Here is a 22532-nt window from a genome sequence, read left to right as displayed (position 1 = left end):
AGCAGAAGGTCATGCACAATGTAGCAATCCCACGTGACAGCAATATGAAGGAGGAACAATCTAAAAATAACTAGAAAGAAGAAATTATGTCGAAAGTGATGGCACCAGTGGAACCAGTCATAATCAGAGCATATGGGGCTGTGAGCCCCAGAAGAGTGGTTCCGGCAGATCTCAGGAACAACACTGAACATCTCTTTCCAGAAGCGTACCATCTTGGGAACTGTGAAGATACAGTATAGAGCCCTCGGCTCTGGGGCCTCTGGTAGAGAACTCGAGCCTGAAGGGTGACCGTCTGCATGACAGAAGGTCGATAATCAGAATGCCCAGCGGTAGCTCCAAAAATCAATTCAAATTAAGGCCAGTGAGCCCTTTCAGTTGTAAGCAAATTTCCCATAGTTGGGTCGACACATGTCAAAAGAGCAAAATGCATACACGTTTTTGTACATGAGGCAGTGTGCGTGTCATCTAGTGAACCATTTTTTTGCTGAAAACCATCATACAAAGTGTGCATATGTTTATACAATCATTTGAGTTTAAAAACTTTCTTTCAGCACTATCAAGATCCACCTGTGGCTCAAACTTGCACTTTCTGCTGTGTTGCCAAGACAGTCCGGGGCCCCTCACAGACTATTTCCTGCCTACAACAAAGGTGAGTACAGGATCAGGCCTGGATGTCATTCAGGTTTCATCACTGCAGACCAAACCAGAGGTTTCCCAGCAGGATAACATACTGGAAAGTTGTCCTCAGTCTTAAGAAATTGAAAAAAACGACAACATTTGACTAAGGTATGCCCAAAATGTGGGAATATCAAAGTTTTCCAAGAATTCCAGGACTGTGACCAGCCAGAGTGGTAACAGGATGTGTGTGTGTTTAAGGAATTTAACCATGTGACTTAACGCTGACTGACAAAGAAAAATGGTTGTAAATATGTACCTCACTGTTACTCCGTCACTTTCCAAACATGAAACTGTCATCTAACAAACATTCTAACAAAGAAAATCTACCCAAATAATTGTTTTTAGGTTGTGAGTATGTGTTGAAAAGTTAAAACAGGCTACAAAGAAGAACTATGGCTCCAAAAAATCCATGACTCAAGTCCTATACGATATACTACTCATGCTCTTGATCTTTCTGCCTCATCAGAACTCATGGAGGAATGTGATGTGAGATAAAGAAGGTATTTAGATCGGAGATTAGAGATTTTTTAAACAAGGTTATGAGCCAGAATCCAAAAGATAAAACAGTACTGTTTGGCAACATTCTTCAAAGTGTGCACCAAATGCTGCCAAACACATGCTAAATGATTTGATGTTTTCCCACGGTTACACTTTTTCACAGTTTGGAAAACTGTCTTCAAAAAGTCTTCAAATCTGTGTCAAAAGCAGGTGTGCAAACCAGTTTTCAGAGAAAAAGGTGTGATAAGGATATGGATGAGGTATCACAATCTTAAACCTAAATAAGATTAACATTAAAAAAGATATGGGTGCTTCACTCGCATCCCTGACCATCTTACACAGGTTTAAAAGGTCCAATGTAAAACTTTAGAAAAAAAATGATAAACCATCACATGGAGAGTAACATTAATAAATACATCAAATTGAATCACATACATTAATTTGGTATTCATGGTTATCAAGATAAGAATTAGCATATAGTTTACAAAAAGCAGTCAATTGCTCACTTTTAATCTTTCAAGAGTCCACACAGAGTCCCAACATTTTTTGGAAATGGGGTCGAAGATCTGTAACGGCGCATCATCTTTCATAAACTAGCAATACTTTGTGTTTAAAATGTTGATACTTTGATGAAATGCAGTGGAGTCAACACTACTGTGTTTCCATCTGAAACAAAGTATGTACCTCAAAACTTTCAGCCTCTCCATGGAATCTATTTCCGCATATGTAGAAAAGTTGCTTTTGTTCTGATAAAATCTGGGTAATTCCCACTTCCCCAACCAGAACAAACAAATACTTCCTCTTATCAAACTGCAGTGGTTACTTGAGAATCATGGTATAGTGAAATTTCTGTGCACTGTTTCACTGCATTTATCTCAGATGGGAGCCACCTTGTGGCAAGAAAGTATTTCCTTTTTCCTTTTTTTTTCAGACAATGGAAGCTCTTGGGATGTTTTGTCAGCTTTTCGATGTGGTCTCTCCTGTGGGTTGCAACTACAGAACAAGAGAGCTTTGTTATTATAAGGTAAAAACAATACTACACAGAAATGAAAATGAAGCAAGCAGATTTTTATGTAACATATTTTCAGACCACATGAATCAGATATATATAACATTTTTTAAAAAGATCAGGGTTAGTTTGGATAGTTTGGACAGGAAACCTCTGAGAGTGCTAAATTATTTCTCATTCCACATTACACATTTGAGACAAATTCGTGTCAGATTTGTTATCCTCCTCGTGCACAAGCGAATTTGATAAACAAACAAAAACGGGCACGCACAGAAACACACACAGCACTGCACAGAGCATGTTTCTCGTCCACTGTTTTGGACCTGTAGGACCAGGGAGCCATGGCAACCAAATACCAAGGGGAGAAAAATCTTTGCGCTCCATCCAACTGGCAGTCTTACTAAAACTCATGAATTGCACGACAAAAACAACATTCCTCATCTAAGTGATATAGTCCTTAAGGAATTCCTGTTAAGCAGACGCATTTCTCAGGGTGCATACCTCATCGTATTGAAACCATCTGGTGCGGCGTGTGAATGTGAATTCTCCAGATTCAAAGAGACATAAAGAAAAAATAGATCTTATGCGTGTTTATTTTTTTCAATCACTGGGCATACAGTATATCCACAGTGGTGCGTCTCTAATCCACTATCTACTGCTTTCCCTGCTGGGGGACACTTCTGACACAGGTAAAACACGAATATGCAGCAGGGTTTCCTGGAATTCTTCAAGAGTTTGAAGTTAAAAAAGGCTTTTTTTATTTCCACATTTTTATTATTCTGTTTGTAAGATCGCAGTCTGGCCTGAGAATGTCTGAGAAGATATGTCTGTGGCCCACTGCCAGCTCTCCCACGTCAGTGCTGACCCCAGTCCTGCTCAGGAATGCTATGAAACTGCACAGGAACTTTGGAAAAACGTATATGATATGTTGGACTGAAGTTAAGATTGCAGAGAGCAGACAAGCATCATAGATAGGTTAGATTTTTTTGTGTCCCCAAAGCCCCTGGTTTACCTCTTATCAGGCAAATTTGCACCACTTTATATCAGTTATAAAACAACTAAAACAGGCTGTGTTATAAACTAATAATGCTGATGTGATGTGTCTGGCGGTGGGCTCAATGTCAAAATCTGCTGTTAAGATTTTTAAGAGCTTTGATTTATAGTCATCATCTTAAATATGTGTTCTTGGTTTTTTTTATTTGACAAAGTTCCACAAAAAATAAAATAAAAATATTCCTGTGCAGAATTGCTGGTTACAATTAACATAATTGGAATTTGAGGGCCACAGAGTAGATAAAAAGGGCACAGGTGCACCTTCGGTGAAGGGATTCATTACAGTAACATTTCCAGTCAAAAGTCAACCAACAGACATTTATTTCAGTGAAGAAGAGGCAATCATTTTCATGTGATTCTGTGTTAAAGTCATCCAATTTTACTTTGCTATTCATTCATTTCATTAGTCCTGTTTACAATACTGTATGCTCAATCGTTTGTCACTGGTAGCATCCCTGAGAGTCTGTAAGAGGCCGAGAGGTGTTGTGGAAGGCCCACTGCAAGATGCCATCAATGGAGCTCTGCTGCCAAACAAAGGGCAGAAAAGAGAGAACGTTACATGCAAGCCAATGTCCAGGCGGGATTACAGAGAAAACTATTAGGGAAACTGTATTCATCAGAGGTGATTGTTTTGTTTTTAGAAATAGCTCATCAGAAATGTTGTTTAACCTCAAGAAAAAATAAATTCCTTCATGTCTTTCTCAGGGGAATGAATAAGTATGCACATTTATTAGGCAACTGTTGTTGTTCAGAATGATTGGAAACCCTACTTTTAAAAGAATGTTCCCCCTCTAAGTGTTTTTTTCTTGGTATTTAGAAGAAGTGAAACAAGTTGAAAATGCTCAGTGACTACTACTGCCACAATCCTTCTTCCATTGAGACTATAGCATCAATCACAGCCTCCTAAATTGTTCAAAGAGGTCTAATATCTCTTCTCACTGTAAATCCCTCCTGTGAAAAAGGCAGACAAGTTCTCAATAACATCTAATGAAGGGAGGAAGGAAGCCAGATCGTTATTCTGACATCTTTGAGGCATTTCATATTTAACCAAGCTGCAGAGTTTCTGGATGCCTGGGACTGAGCTTGTCTTGCACAATGATCACAGCCTTTTTGGATGCTGTCGACTTCCTCCTGCCCCACTGCTCGAGGAAAGTATCTATTAGAAAATAGCAGCATTTTCAGGCCATGTCGAGCCCAATAAAGTCCAATAAGCTGCTATTTAATGGTACCAACTTCTGCACAAGTAGCAGTTCAGCTGCAAAAACTATACAGTATTGAACCTTTCAGGTATAATTAGAATATAATTCAGCACAGAAGAGACAGTCAGTGAAGACAAAAGGCACTTCAACACACACCACACCATGACACATTGCTCTCCATTACTTATTGATTTGACCTCGAGGCTGTGTGACAACTCATTCCCTCTCTGTGTGATAAGAAAAGCAGCAGCCATCTTATGTCTGCCATACATTATTATCTTCACATCACATCTGTATTTGTGGTATGTAACTGAGCCTTACTCACGTCTCCCAGGATTGAGTCAAATTCATCTTTATGGACAATGGGCTCAGAGAGGGAGGCGCTCTGATCGTAACTGAATGTGTTCTGAGCTGCTGGTGCATGCTAAACACACACATGTGAACAGGAAAGGTTTGACAGATTACAATGTGGCATATTAAGAATATAAAAGCTTTTATTGTCAGTGTCTTTTTGTAGATGTTAGGAGACACACCTGCATGCCTTTGGGCTCAGCCTCTTTGTCTGCGGAGCTGCCCCACAGCCTGGAGCAGGACAGGCAGATGGACCTCCCTCTTCGCAACACACAAACACTGTTAGTGAGTCAGTTCTGGGTATCTTGTTTCCAACAATCAATACCCAATTCGCTAGTTGCAGAGGAGGGGTTTCAAACCCCTTCAGTTGGCAAACTACACTGAACTTTGGCTTTTTTTTTAAGATTATGCTTTTGATTGACATTCATTTAAGAAAAAAACAAAAGCAATCAAAATAAAGAAACTCGTCACAGGATCTAAATCTCTTGTATCATTTTTTAAAATCATTGATCCTCACATTATAAATCATACAACACACTCAGCTGTTGGGGTCAGATTGCAATCCATTAGCTCACATTCTTATATAATAATCACCATACACATAATCTAAATGCACACAGTAGATCAATAGCATCATAAACACAGGGGAGCTTTCAGAAGTGTACTTTACACAGTGTAGATGATAAGACTTATAGGAGCTTGTGTGACATGTACACACCACAATCCTATTCTGTCATCTTCTAAAAATCCATCATTCTCAGTCTGAATATGTAATACTGCATTGAAGAAAGAAACAATCTGCTGTCTTACTTGGGGAAGTGGCAGTGTCCGTGGAAATACTCTAAACACTGGAGGCAGCGAGACAGGTCTCCTCCTCCGAGGTGACAAACACCACAGGCTTCTGTCACGCCAACCAGCTCTCCACCTGAGCACTGGATACACAGTTTATACATGTGGCAAATAACACTATTTCACAGAGAAACAGCAAAGACGTACTTAGAAGAAAAAAATAATAAAAGGAACCAAAAAGCTGAAAGAGAGATAAGAGAAACAGTTTATTTTTTTTTAAGGATAGAACATCAGCTCTTTACCAGGTTTCTGCTACTGGACACATTCATAGAGGCTGTGACACTTGTGAGGGAGGATGACAGTGAAGAGTAGAATGAGACGTCTGTGACTGGGTTACTGGAGTTTGTGTTTGTTTGCTGAGGCTGGGTCAAAAGAGCCTGAACATATAAATTGTTTAGACAATGTTTAGTATGAGAATATACAGAACACCGGTGCTTACTAAGACACCAAAATAAAGACTTTTAAAGTTAAATGATTCTGTCATTTGTGGTTGTCCCTTTTTACACATGCAAACTGGAAATGTTAAGGGGCAGATTACTTTCTTTCATCAGCTCAGCCATAAATCACACAGTAGTGTTAAAATTGTGATTAGAATTTAATAATAATTCATGCAGGTTTGCGAATACTCAAGAATAAGAATCAACTTGTGTTTTTTGAGTGTTTAAGACCTGTGTGGATTTCTTCACCCAATGAAATACTTCTGGTACTTACTTGTAAAGGTAGTGGGGGATTCTCTTTTTTCAGTCTGTGTCCACAGCACCAGTCACATTGCCAGGGACCACTGCACAGTGAACAATGTGCCCAGAATTAAAGCTTGAGCTTTCTTTTTTTTTTTTGTCTTTGAGCACACACACACACATACACGTGAATGCATGAAAAAACGGTACACCTGTAACTCTTCTTGTTCACCTGGGTATGGAATTGATTGGAGGATTTAAGCAAGCCAGATGAAAGGCTCGAGGACAGCCATCACAACAAATCAGCTCCCCTCCATCTTTACATATTGCACACTCGTCATCATTGTAGTGGGTCTACACAAACATACACGCACACAAAAACATATGTTCTTCATAAATGATTCAGAAACAAACGCCCACTTTCGATAGGACTAAAGGGCCGTTGAGCAGTTACCATGCCTGTGGCTGTCTCCCCCTGGTGGTGAAATGTTGTCTTAGCAGATTTGGACGTGGCTGTGTTTGTCTCCTCGGAAGGACCTCGAGAGTAAAACCGTTCAGCAACGTTTATGTATTTTCTGGTAGGTCCTGTTTAATGAAAACAAATGTAAAGGTTCTCTTGATGTAGAAATGTAGAAAATATAATAATGTTAATAATGATGTGGCATGATTCAAATAGTTGTTACAGTACATCTCAGAAGTGATTTTGCTTAAATTTACCAGAGAAAATCCCAGTGTTGTGAAATCAAATTGATGCTGGTTACTGTGTAAACTTATATCTAGTGATTTACTGCTGATGCCAGTTAGTTTTTCAGTATTCATGATTACAAAGTCCCACGGCTCACCATCTGAGATGCTCTCCTGCTTGATTTGAATCTTTTCTTTTTTTCCATAGCTGACTGGCAGATCTTTGGAGAAGGACTGAGAGGAGGACTGTGGGACCCCTCTCTGTACTAAAGAAGACACCACTTTCACACCTATGACGGAATTTGGTTTGTCTGTTGCATGGAAAAAATGTTTATGTAGTTCATTTTGATCATTGTTAAATACTGTGAACAAAGTACTATTACTGTTTCCTGATGGCAGCTGCGGGGCTGGAGCTTCACTCTTTACTCTGTAGAGCTTCACTTTGCTTCCTGAAGTGAAAGGATATAACACATATAACATGTTTAAAAATAATGTTGGATGCATCTTAAAGGACCAGAGTTTTCTGCTCTGACAGTAAGAGGACATAAATAGAGCACTGAGGGTTATGACCTGATCCAGCACTTGTCTTGGCATGAAACTCTGAATGCTGGAAGTTCATCCCTCCGCCCTCATGGCTCCTCTTCTTGTTCTTTGGAGCTTTGAGACTTCCAGTAGATCTTTTTTCACTTTTGCAACCTGCAGAATCCTGCCCTGACATATATAATTGGAAATACATTACATTTATGTAAAAACTCATTATCTGGATCATTTTGTGCCAATATAAGTTAAAAAACATTTTGATGGAAATCAGATATCACAGACTGGAGTGTAGGTTGGTGAGCAGTGTCTGCAGCTTGGGATAGCTGTCTACATTGTAGTCTTTGGATATGTTGCTCCAGAAAGCCCGCATTGTGGATCTGCTCTGCTCCAACATCCAGGACAGCAGGGAGTACATGGCCTTGTGGATCCCCTCTGTGGCCTCTTTTTCAAGCGTGTCCTAAGAAATAACAAGTCCAGTATATTCTTATGAAATATTTTTTTCCAAAATGGGACAAATCTAAGTCAAACTGATTTACAGTTAATTCTTTTCTTGGAAAACATGAGTGGAATTGGATTAAAATGTCTTTACAGGCCCTCGTTTACTCGCATTGTAAAATGGGTTCCATAACAAAATCAAACTCAGAATCAAAGTAAAACTACTCCACACTCAGCTCAGATTTCCAAAGTATTTTCCTTTCCTACCTTCAGCAGTTGCTCAGTGATGATGTTTTTGTCTGCTAAACCATAGACAAGCGGGAAAGGGTCATCCACAGCCATTGCGATGTCAGTACGAAGCTCTCTCAGCAGACATCGAAGGTTTGTGTCTCTGTGCACCTCCACTCTGGACATGATCTTGTTTGAGTGCAAATGAGGTTCAAAGTGACCTGAGCAGACCTCAGACCATACATCAAGTGCTCTGAGTTCAAGAGGTGTGTCCTTCTCAGGGAGGGAAATACAGTCCAGGTGCTGGACTGTTAATGTTTGATTAATGCCACCAATAAATGTTCTATATCTCAAAAACAACTTCCATGTATATGTATATATAAATATATGCTATGGCGCATGTTGCACCTCAGGGAGGTCACCCCTCCAAACTGGCTCTCTTTGGACTTAATTTATTGACTAACAGCAATAACTGCTGCCATCCAGGGGAATACCTGTCCTCTAACATCAGGAAAGTTCAGTAAAGTGACCTGATTTTTCACAATGACAGTTTTCTGTCTAAAAGGTTCTTTCCACCTCAACTTCCCCTCACCCATCAGGTGTTCAGTATCTGACTCACCACAGGGAACTCAGCATTAGTGTGATAATTATGACTCTGCAACAGGCAGGAGAAAATTAAAATAGCAAACAATCAACTGAGTGACAGATTGACTGCATGACTGGTTGGTTGGTTGCTAAGCCCCCAGACTGGTTGTTCTCGTTCCTAATTTACTCTTCAATAACAATATTCTCAAACAAGGCTCAACATGCAACAGCTGGGGGAAAAAAAAATCTAATTATGTTTTCTTGTAAGTTAGAGCCATTTTATGTTTGTTTCACTTGCAATCTACATGCTATGAAAGCTACAGAGGTGTACAATAACCCAGTTTAGGTGAAGCTTGTCCTTACAGTCATTTATCTTTCACTTCTACAGTCTACTTTCATGATCAGAACAGAAGATAAACTCAGTGAGGCTATTTTGTGCTGTCTTGGTCCTCTTTTTGGACTTATGTAACACTAAAGTGACCTTTTAGTTAATTATTTATGCAGAAATATGGAAAATCTAAAGATTTTGGAACTTTTACAGCACAACTGTTATTGTTATCTACGATGCTTGTTACATTAGATGCAACTAATATGGTTACGACACTGGAAGAAAACATAAAAAACAGGGATTTGTACTGATAAATCAAATGTAAGTGCATTGTGCAAGAGGCTATCTATTTCTCTTCAAAAGCAACATTTCCAAATGACAACCAACAAAATAAAGATATTTTATGCAGTATGTTGGATTCTTGTCTACGCAGACACATCAAATTTCACTCATTGTCTTGTTTAAACTGTTACTTGTGATGTTGTGTCATACCTGCGTTGGTAAAATCTTACAAAATTCTGCCCTCTTCTGTTTAACTTTGTTGCTAGCAACATATATTTATGTGCTTCTTTAGTGAAACAGAACCGAAACGGAAAAGAAAAAAACAGAGTAGACAATCTTGCTACCAGGTGAGTGTTGATGGTTAGGAGAGTGAAGCCCTTTAATCTGTAATTTATTAATCATTAAACATTATTACATTATTCATACTGGTGAACAAGGACCACTTCTACAGAAGGACGTTCACAACATACATATTACATTATTATATACAGTGCAGTGCATTACAGTGGATTGTTATATGTGTATTACCGGGATGAAGGGATTGGGTATCTGGAAGGAGAGAGGAATAGAGGGAGGAAATAAGGAAAAGGAGAGGGTTCTTTGGAGGTATGGGGAGTTGTGATAGCAAGTTGTCTTTTTATTACTTCTTTTATTTATTTATTTTTTTTTACCACAGTACAGTTTGTTTTATAAAAGTTAAACCCATAGAGAGATAGAGTGCCACATTTTCACAGCTACTGTTAGGTGAACCTACTGGAAGTTGACTCTTGTGGGAATATCAAATGAGATACATTTTGTCATGAGATGCAATAGAGAGATGCTATAAAACATTCTTAGATGGTCAACCTCCTACCAGAGCATGGAGACCCTGGACGGCAGGTCAAAGGTCAAAGATCAAAGACCAGATCAGCGTGCATGCGTGCTGCAGACATTCAGACATGTTCAGCCATCTGGAAAAATGGCTGCCCCCCCCCGCCAACTTTTTCTCCTTCTGTGTTTAGGCATCATTTTTGGTGCTTTCCCTTTTTATATATAAAAAATACAAAACATAACAGCGAAAAGAACTCCTTGGTTGTCCTGTTTTCTCCTTTTTAATTTTTCCCCCAAAACAGTTTTTTGTTCATTTTCTTTGCAACAATTTTTCGTCCCTTTTTCTCCTCCAGTCACTTACATATTGACAAAGTATACAATATCTTACAACTGAACAAGACTGAAAGATAACATTTGATTTGTCCAATCAGATACAAGGCTCACGATCCTGTATCCAATTGGAGAAGTCAACTGGAAGCTAACCAGTAGTAAGCAACACAACAAGCCTATGGTGTGAAGGGAACTGTCCAAATGCAGCTCTGCATTAACATGAGCACCCACCCTCAGGGACAGTGGGCTCTGCTGGTTTGTCCAGCTTGATGTCGATCACTGGGGATTGTCAAGTTAAGGAAAAGCCACACAGTTGAAGAAAGAGTCCACATGTCAGAGTGAAATTTTTCATTGTAACATCCTATAAATGACAAGTAGCACAATAGTACTCCCCAAGATCTCTGAAGAGTTTCTAATTAAAATTCTTATCATTCGACAGAACAACAAAAGGATTCTTTAAGTTCCTGTTTGACAAAGGTTTTGGATTGAAAAATTTCATGGATGTTCTTCAGTTTTATATCATGACTGAATGAAAAACCTGAATCTGTTTTTCCCTATTTCCTTCTGTAGTCTGTAGGCTGTAAATTGAACTTAAATGTTAACTGGTAAGGTAGGTAAAATAGCTTTAAGAGTAAAGGAGAAAATACTATATTTTTAATTTATTAATTCTTCCGTTAAGTCATTCACTCACCTTCTTCAAACATCCATCCTCTATCACACACCCTCTCCAGCTGTTATTTCCATGACAGCCACTATGCGGTGCTCTACATTTGCACCCACTGTATTCTCCTGGCCCCGAGCCTTTCTTCCCTCTTAAGTATAAATGGTTAAATGGCTGCTGCCTCTGGAGACAGTAGGCTCTCTGTACTGGTGCCAACAACTGCTAAGTCTTAAAAACAAGATGCCAAATTTGTGGCCGCTTGGCTCTCGGCACTGTGAGTCATGGTGGCTATAAAGGATACTGCCTTCAGGGTTTGCGTCGTCCAAGCTTTCCATTCCAGGTAGGGCTGCAGCAACTCGACGAAACAGCTACGAGAAGGAGAGAGAGGGAAGACGAGAGGATGGAGAGATAAGGTGGAAAAAGTAAAGACGGTGGAAAAAGGGTGATTAGTAGAAGGGCGAAATGTGTAAAAATGTGTGTTCCAAGTCCTGTATAGAGTTCAGAATATTAAGGTAAACGATATTGAGTAAATGATTTTGAGATGATGAATGCTATGATCTTCTATTGCTATGTGAAGCTTGCTCAGGCTTCTACTTTTAAATTCAGATGGATTTTGGCCAGGCTTTAGTTATATCCCCCAACTAGTGTAAAATGTGGCAATACCACACTGTACAATGTACACCAGATATGGTTATCAGTGTTGCACATATCTAAATCTGAATGTAAATCTGCCATCCAGCGATGACCAAAATGCTCTGAAATATGGTGAAACTGCAGAGATCACCTGTTTGACGTTGCAGCCTGTCTTGGCACTGGTCTCGATGAACATGACGTTAAGCTCTTTGGCTCTCTGCTCTCCTTCTTCGATTGTGATTTGCCTGCAGGAAAATCAGGCCAGACTCAACATCTTGAGCAAATTAATTTAGCACTGACGTGTTTCTTCCAACAACTTCCTGTTAATTTCCCCAAATAGTTACAAATCTATCTAAATGTTAAAGTTAATTATGGAGATGCGTAGTTACCTCTTCTCTTCAAGGTCTGTCTTGTTGCCAACTAGCATGATAATGACATCACTTCCTCTCTCTGTCCTGACATCATCAATCCATTTGCAGGTCTGCTGGAATGAATTCACATCTGTAGAGACAAGAGTACAATTTTACATCCAGTCTCAGTGGAATTAAGAACTCACATATTCTTACATGTACATGCAGTAAGTGGTTTTTGCTCACTTGTAATGTCATAGACAACCACAGCCACTGTAGAGTCCCTTATGTAGCTCGGAATGAGGCTCCTGAAGCGCTCCTGTCCAGCTGTATCCCACAGCTGCAGCCTTACCTGCATGTGCACACACACACAGTAAAAACACACCTGCAGCAGCTCTTTCCACTTTGACTGTCACACCACACACAAACTATACAGATGTAGAGGCTTTGGGCAAGGGGATGGGCTAATATAAGCTCACACGCAGTGTGCCAGAGGATACTATCCTGCCACAGAAATGGCATTAATACTAGCTAAAGAAGATGATCCAGGGGTGAGTCTGCTTAGGATGAGAAAAGTCAATGCACCAAAGCTATTACAACCAGAAATAACCTCGGGATAATCATGTTTATGTGTGAAGAGCAGTAATCAAGCAAATCAAATCAAGGATTAGTCAAAACAGAGAGAAAACTGGGACATTTAAAGATGTTGTCACAGCAAAACCCTGTAAGTATATTAATCAATCTCAAGATATGATTCTACGCAAAGTTTCAACAACAATCAAGGTGTCCTACTGTCCGATCTTCCAAGTACATGGTCTTTGATAGGAAGTCAATACCGATGGTCGCCTGTATGAAAAGAAATATCAGGACAGGAAGAATAATCAGTAAAACTCAGACCTTAAAACTTAATTGTACACATTAGATTGCTTCCAGCAAACTGATTGTTGTGAATAAGAGCAAATTATTATTTTTTAAAAATGAAGAAAGAAGAAATAAGGAAACCAATAATCAGACTACTAACTACCAATTTATTTTGTACAGCCCTTAGGGTACAATCAGAGAATGTAATCTCAATAGTTTTTTCCAAGAACCTAAAAGTACAATGACACAATTTTTTGATAATCCATGGATCACTTATAACATTTTAAGTGATCTTAAACTTAAACTTAAACAGTTTTACCTGATACGTGTTGTCAAAACTGTCATACATGAATCTAGTGATGAGAGATGTTTTCCCCACTGAAACAGAGCACACAGAAGTTAATTTTGTTAGCTGACATAATTAAGATTTTCCAAACACATCATGGAGCCATTTCTATAGACACATTGACATGAAATGGGTTTCCTTGACAAAATAACAGCTAATGAATGTCAAGAGCACTGAATGCAACATTGATCTGCTGCCACTGCAATGGTCACTATCAAATTAGTTAAAGATAAAGAAAAAACGAAAAAAAACAAAGGAGTAAAATTATCCACAGAGAAATAACAGAAAGGGATGAAGATATGTTAACTCTGCTAAAAATATAGACACAATTTTACTACTAATGTCATTCATCTAGCAAACCTTATCATAAATAAATGTCATAGCAAAGCATGCCAGTAAAATTTAACATACTACATTTAGAGAAAAACATTGTTCTTCCACATAAAGATGATATTGTAACTAACCTAAACCCCCTGTATCACACTGTCAAGACACTGTGTAAAGGCTCAAAGCAGCATAAAATAAATGAATCATGACATACCATGTCAATGATGAAAACTGAGTTTAAATATTATCACGTTTGGGGGCTGTAACTAATTATGTTTTTGTTAATGAATATTGAGTCAGTCAAGCCCCAAATCATATTAAATTTACATTTAAACAAGTAAGCTGAAAAATACCAACCTGAGAATATTTAACAGTTCTTAAATTTGTGATGTATCATGCATTCACTGTTTAGTTATTGTGTTTGTTTGTGAGCATTTTCTTGTTATTTCTTTCTTACTCTAGTTGTCCTTACAAATACCATACAAATAAACATGAACAATACGAATAGAATAAGCCATATTTATTGATTGTCTTTAATCTTGAGAGTATGTGAGAGAAAACTGAGATAGAAACACAAAGTATGTTCATAAATTTTCTATAGTCACAAAGAATTTGTATGACAACGACTCTTCGCTTGATGTGTGTAAGACACATTTTTAAGCCCGGATGGAGTCTTCTCAGTGGATCAAGTTGAGCACAGTGATCTCCATCTTTATTTACATCAATCCAAGCACCGTCTTTGGCACCATTTTACATCGACCCTCATATGAGTGGATGAGGACAGGACTTTTCGAGCAGGCCCCTGCCTTCATGCAGAGTTCTCTGTGCAGACGACAGTAGTTCTGAAGTCAGCAATGGGCAGTGGCCACGCCAGGCCTTGCTTCAGCACCATGGACAGCAACATTGCAGTGCAGGTCACACAGTGAGGCTTACAGTCGACATATTGTCGTCTCATAGACATGCGGCACACACACGCACACACACAGACAGACACGGAAGCATCACAATGCAAGACTTAAGCACCAGTCGAGCTGCGGTCATAATAGGCCTAATTACGCATATACTGTTTTTCAGTGTTGCTTATCATGCCACCCCGAGTGTGTAATCTATACACGTATTCAGGTAGCTTTATGGCGCTAAAGCATTATCGATTGGCTCCTTCTGAATTTGTGCCATCACATCAAACCATTCCCACCTCGAATAGATGGATTATTGAATACATAGTATAATGTTGTGGGGCTGTCCAACCGTTTTTATTTGATTATTTATGGGACTGAGCATAAAACTGCGTGGTTTGGAGATGCTACAGACATCGCCAGCCTAGGGTGTGTCCCGAACTGACACATGGGGGACTGTTTGTTATTCTCTCTCTCTCTAAAAAAAAAAGAAGATCATTTAAAAAATGAAGAAAGACTGGCGGAAGAAATGTTAAACGCAATCATATAATATAATAAAGGATACAAAAAACGAGAAACAATCTATGTAAATTAAATAAACCGGTTGTCTGGGAAAGGTTGGTCATATTTGACGGTCACTGCAGCACATCAAAACATCCACCTTAATTTCGCCTGATATGACGCGAATTATGATGTTTTGCGACAAACAAATAATCCTGAAAGATAGCCTGTTCGTTAAAGTTAGTACTTGTGGTCATGCTTCATTCAGAGGTTTAATTTATGTGTATGCGGGTTTTTTCTTTCTCTCTTTTTCCACCTCGCTTAATCAAATTTCATACTGCTACAGATGGTGCCGGGAGCTACATGGGCGTCACATACACCAAAGCCAGCCTGGCACATCATCTAGATTGGCATTAACACCACAATCAAAACGGATTATATACATAGCCTTAACATATACGCATGTTTGATGAAGATGACCCAAACCTCCCCGAAGACTGACTCACCGCTCTGCTCTCCCAAAAATACGAGTTTAAATTTCCTCAGGGGGTTCCCCAAATCTCCTCCAGCTGACATGGTGGCAGATAAAGGGCTCAACTTGGATTATTTTATATGTTCTTATAGCTCGGCGTCTCTTTCTCCGTTGTAGATGCGCAGAGGGATCCTCCTCTCCTCACAGAATGATGGGAATGCAGCTCAGCGTCCTCCTGTCAGTTTAGGGAGCTTGTGCGCCTGCGCGACCTCACCTACTTAAATTCTTCACCTTTCTATTCGACCTAAAGCTAAACTATAATGTTTTATGCCTCAAAATATAATCAACATGCGTGAATGTTACTTTAAGGAACAAAAAAAGGGGGAAAAGAGGGTGACTGCACACTACTTTTAATTAATTTACCCTCCTTCTTTATTTGTTTTACAGATCGAGTCTTCTGAGATCATAATGGTCCTAAAACATCTTTAGTGGGAAGAATATTTTCATTTGAAAAAAAAATGTTGTGTCATAAATAAAATTGATCAAGATTCATTAAAACTGAAATACTTAACAGAAAAAAAGGTCAAGGTTTGGACTTTTATGACATTTTGCCAATTGACAATTTATGAAATTATGCACATGAGAATGTGTGTGCATGAGCATTTCCATTCCACCAACTTATTATCTCACTTTAAAAACTTTAGAATCTTAGAATTTTCAAAGCTGATATATCAGAGGCAGAGAAACTCTGAGCTTTACTCCCTTGTACAGCTCAGAGTTTCTATGCAACATAATGCAGTTAAGAGGTATCCATCATTAGATTCCTGCCTATCCGTCAAACTCCACACATCCAAGTTTGTAGCTCACTTGAGAAAAACTGCTTCAACAGAGCGACAGAAGATTTTATAGCACTGTTTTTACATGCTGGATATAAATATGCTCAGAACATCAACTCTGACATGAAAAAAATGTGAATGCTGACAAATACGTTTTCTTCAGCCCTGCTTTCATTTTACAAACATGGCTGATGGCAATCTAAAATGACACCATTTTCTGTTGGCAGAAGATTCTAAATGGAGTGAGTTTATGCAGAATAACAGAGTCTAATTACTATTTGCATTTGCAGTGACAGTACATCTGTGATGCATTCTCAACAAAGTTTTATTCAGTGCCCATCAGGTTTCCAAAATAACCACACCAGCATCATTTTATGCAAAAACATCAGATCAGTGTTCAAAATCAAAAAGCTCTGCCTCCTTCTCTTTCCAAAAAGCAAAGCTGCGGTCAATATATTTGCAAATATCTTCATTGTTGAAACAGGCGAAGTCTGTGTCACTGCCACTCTCATCTGGAGCATGTTGTACTATAACCTTGGGCACAGATTTGGACCCTGGCAGCAATGATGACGATGGGCAGCGGCATGGTCTTGACTCACCAAAGAAGTGAACTTTAAGGTCTTCAAAGCCATCACTCCACTCTCGCCTCCCTGATTGGATTTCCTGGAGAACAGCCTTGTGAAAATCTCGGACCTTCTCCCAGGGAAAACAGCCGACATGGTCAAAAACTTCAAAGCAAAGAAGATGCCTCATCTTCCTCTCCTCAGGCGACAACTTTTGCTCTAAGATGTGGAAGTAACCAAGCATAAAGAGGTCAAGGGTCAAACTGTCGTGGCTCATTGCCACACCATCCACGTCTGGCAGGAATTGCTCAGGGGAGTAAGTTGCCTGAGGGGGTGGATTTTGTGAGACGTCACAGGAGGAGAACAAACATGACTTCTGAGCATCTTCTAGCTCGAGTTTATTCCTCCAGGAGTTCAGCATTTTGTCCACAGCCCCTCGTTGTTGACAGAACTGAAACAGGGAGGTGATTTTCTGCTGAGGCTGTTCTACTGTAACTTTCACTGATGCCGCAACCTGTCCCTGTCTCTGCCTCGCCGCCCTCACTGATATAGCATATGCAGACTTTTTCCAGTGGCTAAGAAACAGCACAACTATTCGCTCTTTTCTTAAACTGGTAGTCTCCATTACATGGGCGCGTCCTTTAGAGGGATCATGGCTGATATTTGTGTTAACATCATGGTTTTTTGAAGCTCTAACCCCATACTGGCCCTTCAAACCTCCTTGGTCTCCTTGTATAACTCCAGCAAAGGGATATATTCCACCAATCTGACCCTCAAAGTTGGACCTGAGGTTTCTTACTGACACTCCAGATTGCTGGATCTCCCTCTCAATCCTCTCCCTTCGTGCTCTACTGTAGCTGTTGCTCTCCAAACGATGGCTGAAAGCAGATGCCATCCCAATGTGCGGTATTCTACATCCACTGGAGGTCTCTGCAGGTTTTTGAAGCATCTCTGGGTCCTGGTGAATCAACCCGTGGTCTAGATCATTTCCTGAACTATTGCTAATTTCCTGCAAACCCTTCATCCCCTCCACCATGCCTTCTACCATCTTCCACTCACCCTCTCCTTCTGCTGTTTGAGTCAGATTAGCCACCAGCAGAGACATGCTCCGAACAATATCAGAGACACGATTACACCAGACAGGCAAGGTCAGGTGCATTTTCTCCTCAGAGTCCATCTGTTGTAGGACCTCTTTGTTGAGAGAAATGTTGACGATTGGATCTGGCAAAATTGCCCTGAGCTCCTCCGTCAGCCTGGTTAGTTCGAGCTCGTAGGCCTGGCAGCGTTTCTGCAGTGAAACAGACTCAATCTGCTGCTGTAGATAAACCAGGTCTTCCTCTGTTAGGAGCTCACCAAAGGGCCCCAAGACAGCATTGTGGGCCTGGGAGTACTTCCAGCCATCCACTGGCACGTAGCCATTCATCATATCCTGTTAGAGACCCAAAGAGATGTTACCAAACAAAGAGGTTATTTTGTTCAAGGGATGCTTTTGCATTCTGTTTTAATTTCTCTGTTGCCTTTTGTGCACACAGTCTCACAGCGAAGAGTACCTGTCTCCTCTGCTCCTCCTCATCCTGAATCCTGACCTGCAGCTGACGCACCATCACCTGTCGTTTCCATTCTGCTATGGGGCGGCCCGTTTCATCGTGGGTGGGTACTAGAGAGTCGATGTCCGCCAGGATCACATCGACAATTGGTAACTCCCCCAGTACCTCCTCACTCTCAAGCCGCTGTCACCATTTATCAATGTGAGACAGAGACACATTTGCTTAGATAAAATCATTTTCATAAAATACACCTAAATCTATTCTCTGAAGGCCTTTCTTATACTAACATCTTAAAGCAAAATTACATTCTGGATGTATTACAACAGCATGACTCTGTCGGTCCACAAGTGTTAAGCTTTAAAATAATTTTACATATTATGAAATGAGAAAAAAATTTAAGGAAATTAGGAAAATAATTGGAAATTATGTACGAGCATCAAATTTAGATCACACTTACTTCCTCATCTTTAAATATCGTTTAGGGTGTTTAAAGAACTGCCTTGAAGGAAATTATTGTTCTTTGTTGGCATGACCCTGTTTTAGTTTCACCCCAAGTTTCATTCTATATTATACAAAAGTTTTAATCTTTTTTTTTTCTCATAGAAGCACTTTAGTTTCACATGAGAGCAAATAAAAGAATAGAATAAAGCACAGTTTCCAGTAAAACTGGAACCCTCTTTGTTGCTTCACAACTATTATTAAACAGCAGGCAGTATGCAAAGCTATGAATTTCTTAACATACTACTGTGGAGTGATTAAGACTTTGATTGGAATTAGTCTGTGTCTTCGCAGTACTAAGTGGTAATTATTCCCAACTGATCCTGAAAGATATACCAGTCATCTTTTTTATGAGTGTTTTGAAATCTGTGCAGGTGTAATGCTTGACTTGAAAGCTGTGCCAGCCAACTCACCGTTTGCCCAGTGAAGACTGCAGTTAAGCCAGCCTGCCTCAGTGACTTAATAGCCTTCATCTGAGACATCGGTGTGAGGTCCCTCTCTGGAGGCCTCAGGTGACTGAAGGATGTCACCACTGCAAAAATACCAAAAGTAAAAGATCAAACACTGAGGTTTTCTTTAAATAAAAAAAAAAAACATCTGTTAATTTATTATACTGTCACATACACTGATTAATCTAAATAACCTCTGCTAACACGTATGTTAACATCTGCATAATTAATGTGTTTCTAAGTGTTTTATAGATTGCTCACCTGAGGAGGCTACCTGAACGTGCTGCATAGAGCCTGTGGTTTGTTTTTTTGAGGAGGCGGCAGGGGTCAAAGACGAAGACGAGATCACAGGAAGTGGGGTGGGGTGACGAGGCAGGGGAAGCACTTCCTTCACTGGCTGCTGGGTACAAACATGGCAGGAGTGAGCAATCCTTTAAAAAACAGCTCACCCCAATCAAAATAATGCTTTCCCTCTCATTCAGGAAATAATTATTTATTTTGCTGCCTTGATAACAGCGGGAATAGCTTCTAGTGTGACAAATGATTTTCTTGAAAGCTGCTTGTTTTGGTTACACTTCAGTCATTGAAGTATTTTTTTCAATGTCATCTTTTCAGCAGTTTTTCTTTCATACTGTAGCACTTAGTGACTTATTTAGATACTTTCAGGCCCTATACTGTTGACTGGTCACCTTGTTCTCCATGTTGATGCTGCTCTTTCACACTCTGGTGGTAAAATGGAGCAGGGGCTCCTCTTTCTGAAAATGAAATGAACAAAGAGACAGACTCATAGAACATAGAAAATAGGACCCCACTGGTGCAGAAATGTGACACAGATTACACAGCAGTGAATGGCTTCAAGGCAATCTGCTAAGAGACGGAGACCCCCTAATGGTGCACACACACACACACACATGTTGAGCTAATGTAAACATACAGGCAGCAGCTCATAGTACTTTGGACTAAAACAAGAAGTGGTGAAACTTGATCCGGGACAGTGAATGTAGAGTAGGCCCCACAGAGTGCTGGAGAAAGTATGTTAGCGTTTGCAGAGATACGATATCTGCTATCTGCTAAAGACAGTCTTACTGAATCATAACATTTTTTCACAAGTTTCATGACATTCAATAGACTAAATATCAGTAAAACAATCGCTATTTTTTCCTAAGTAACAGCATTTCACTGCATAAGAAGTGGACACCTTTTCATTCATATCTGTGAAAGTTTGATCAAGATGCATCACTATGTTTCTCGCAACAGTTGTTGTCATAAACCAGTTCAATCACCTGTAACTGAGGATTTTTGCTCCACATACAAACAAAAAATCCGTTCATTCCTCCTCAGGAGATTCTCAATGAGTGTTTCTCAGTTAAAACAAATTCAAAAGAATGATCTGTTTGAAACTAATCTATATAGAAAATGACAATGTTTTTTTCTGAGTTGCTTTTATTGCTGAAAAGCTTCACATAGCCAAGGGCTAAAAACTGAAAAGGTTTGGAATATGATGCCATGTCACTCTCTTTCTAGATATGTGTTCCATATAATCAAAACATGTACATTTTATTTGAATTGATTAGTAGGGTTAGAGCTATTTATTCCAGTTATGATAAACAAATGTCATATTATACTTACCATATAGTCTTGACAGTTCAGTAATGACAGAAGATGAATGCTGGCAGGTTTAGAAAATGTACGAGAGAGAGAAAAAAATGAAAAATAGATATATATCTTGGCAGAAAATCCAGAGGCTGATGTCAAGCTCTTCACCCAGTAGAAGCCAATAAACAATAAAAACCAAGGAGCACCATCACCTGGATCCAAACCTCAGATGGGGGGCCTTCAATGTGTGCATAATTAAAGGGATGGGATAGGATGACCTAGACCTGGAAGTATAGAACGATAGCACTGTGAATGTACAGTATGTGGGAGACAAAATACTGTAGAGTACCGGACACACATCCTCAGATGTGTGGGTTAAAGGTGCAAAATGACAGTCAGGTTATAAAGCAGACTGACTACTGTCTCCTGCAGTAGGCCACTGATATCTCAAGATTTGGCTTGTCAAAAACGAACAGTGGGTTCCCAGCAGTATAGGGAACTACTTTTCTCTAGCAGTTACAGAATAAAGGCCTGCCTTTTCACATCAAGTCTGCATTTTCCTTACGTGTTTTTGAAATCCACGAACCAACAAAAATCATCATAACGACTGGGCTTGCAAATTGAATGTATTTTGTTAATCTAGGCTATCCGCTGCAGATTTTGGCAATAAAAATGGCACCGTCAAACATTGTGGTTGTTTTTTTAATTTAATCTAAATCGTCTCACTTCTTCAGCAATGAAAAAGAAAACAACAAAGTAAATATGTGGTCCATTTAATCTCTCAAAAATATTCAGTGTGAGAGTGGTTCAGTTTGATACCTATCTGGGAAGAAGGAGAACAGTAGTTTTCTTGATTCTATTAAACCTGTATTCTTTCTGTTGTTTGTCATAGAAGGCTCAGTGCTGGCAAACAAAGTGGATCAGGTTGTCAGAGGTAATGTTGGATGATGTAATTTGGCCACAGTGGCTGTGAGCAAAGTCAAGCAACACTTAAAAGGCATTTGACTGATGCTAGAAAAAAAATCTGAAAATCAAACCTGAAAGCTTTAATGACCTGCAAAATATTGCATAAATAGGATAGAAATGATGTAGGATATAAATGTATTTGTAATAGTGCAACAATATTGGAACACAAATACATAGATTATGTGCGAAGGTCTGAACTGACAGTAAGGCCACTATTTTGTAACTGGTCAAATATCTTCTGCTGATTTTTTACTTAAAAGCAACAAAACTTCCCTTGTTTTCTTGCTAGACTTACAGCTAACCAGCCAAACCAGGTAGCTATCCAAGGCTAAGGTATTTTTTCCTAGAACTTTAGGTAAATTGTTACTCATTCCCTTTTTCTTTTACAGATATGAGGGACAAAGTAACAGACTAACTTAAAAATATATAGACTTTTGTGAACATTCAAACAAATACTTTTGTAAATTTTAAAGTATAATGTAAAGTATTTAGTT

General features: G+C 39.4%; 4 protein-coding genes across 4 annotated transcripts in view; 1 reads left to right on the top strand and 3 right to left on the bottom strand.

Annotated features, from left to right (window-relative positions):
• The window catches only part of LOC140268761 (very long chain fatty acid elongase 1-like), a 153398-nt gene that overhangs the window by 67348 nt on the left and 63518 nt on the right, over positions 1–22532 (top strand). The window lies entirely within an intron of this gene.
• Positions 1735–8394, bottom strand: aire (autoimmune regulator). The gene is made up of 12 exons (XM_072362964.1): positions 8241–8394; positions 7821–7995; positions 7569–7709; positions 7157–7447; positions 6769–6899; positions 6547–6668; positions 6349–6418; positions 5880–6014; positions 5599–5720; positions 4971–5049; positions 4763–4861; positions 1735–3759 (listed from the first exon to the last, which is right to left on the bottom strand). Exons 1-12 carry the CDS (start codon positions 8385–8387, stop codon positions 3679–3681), a joined length of 1593 nt encoding a protein of 530 aa, XP_072219065.1. The 5' UTR covers positions 8388–8394; the 3' UTR covers positions 1735–3678.
• On the bottom strand, positions 9738–15835 carry rab6bb (RAB6B, member RAS oncogene family b). Its single transcript, XM_072364391.1, has 8 exons — positions 15618–15835; positions 13361–13419; positions 12973–13026; positions 12427–12532; positions 12220–12331; positions 11982–12075; positions 11499–11565; positions 9738–10815 (listed from the first exon to the last, which is right to left on the bottom strand). Exons 1-8 carry the CDS (start codon positions 15685–15687, stop codon positions 10751–10753), a joined length of 627 nt encoding a protein of 208 aa, XP_072220492.1. The 5' UTR covers positions 15688–15835; the 3' UTR covers positions 9738–10750.
• Positions 16594–20304, bottom strand: espnlb (espin like b). The gene is made up of 5 exons (XM_072363894.1): positions 20166–20304; positions 19738–19873; positions 19441–19559; positions 18533–18712; positions 16594–18411 (listed from the first exon to the last, which is right to left on the bottom strand). The coding sequence occupies exons 1-5, from the start codon at positions 20175–20177 to the stop codon at positions 16810–16812; spliced, it is 2049 nt and encodes a 682-aa protein (XP_072219995.1). The 5' UTR covers positions 20178–20304; the 3' UTR covers positions 16594–16809.

This window comes from Leuresthes tenuis, unplaced genomic scaffold, assembly GCF_036924035.1.
Source record: "Leuresthes tenuis unplaced genomic scaffold, fLeuTen1.0.hap1 SCAF_14, whole genome shotgun sequence".
In the NCBI taxonomy this organism is placed as follows: domain Eukaryota; kingdom Metazoa; phylum Chordata; class Actinopteri; order Atheriniformes; family Atherinopsidae; genus Leuresthes; species Leuresthes tenuis.
This window is presented reverse-complemented; position numbering and strand designations above follow the sequence as displayed.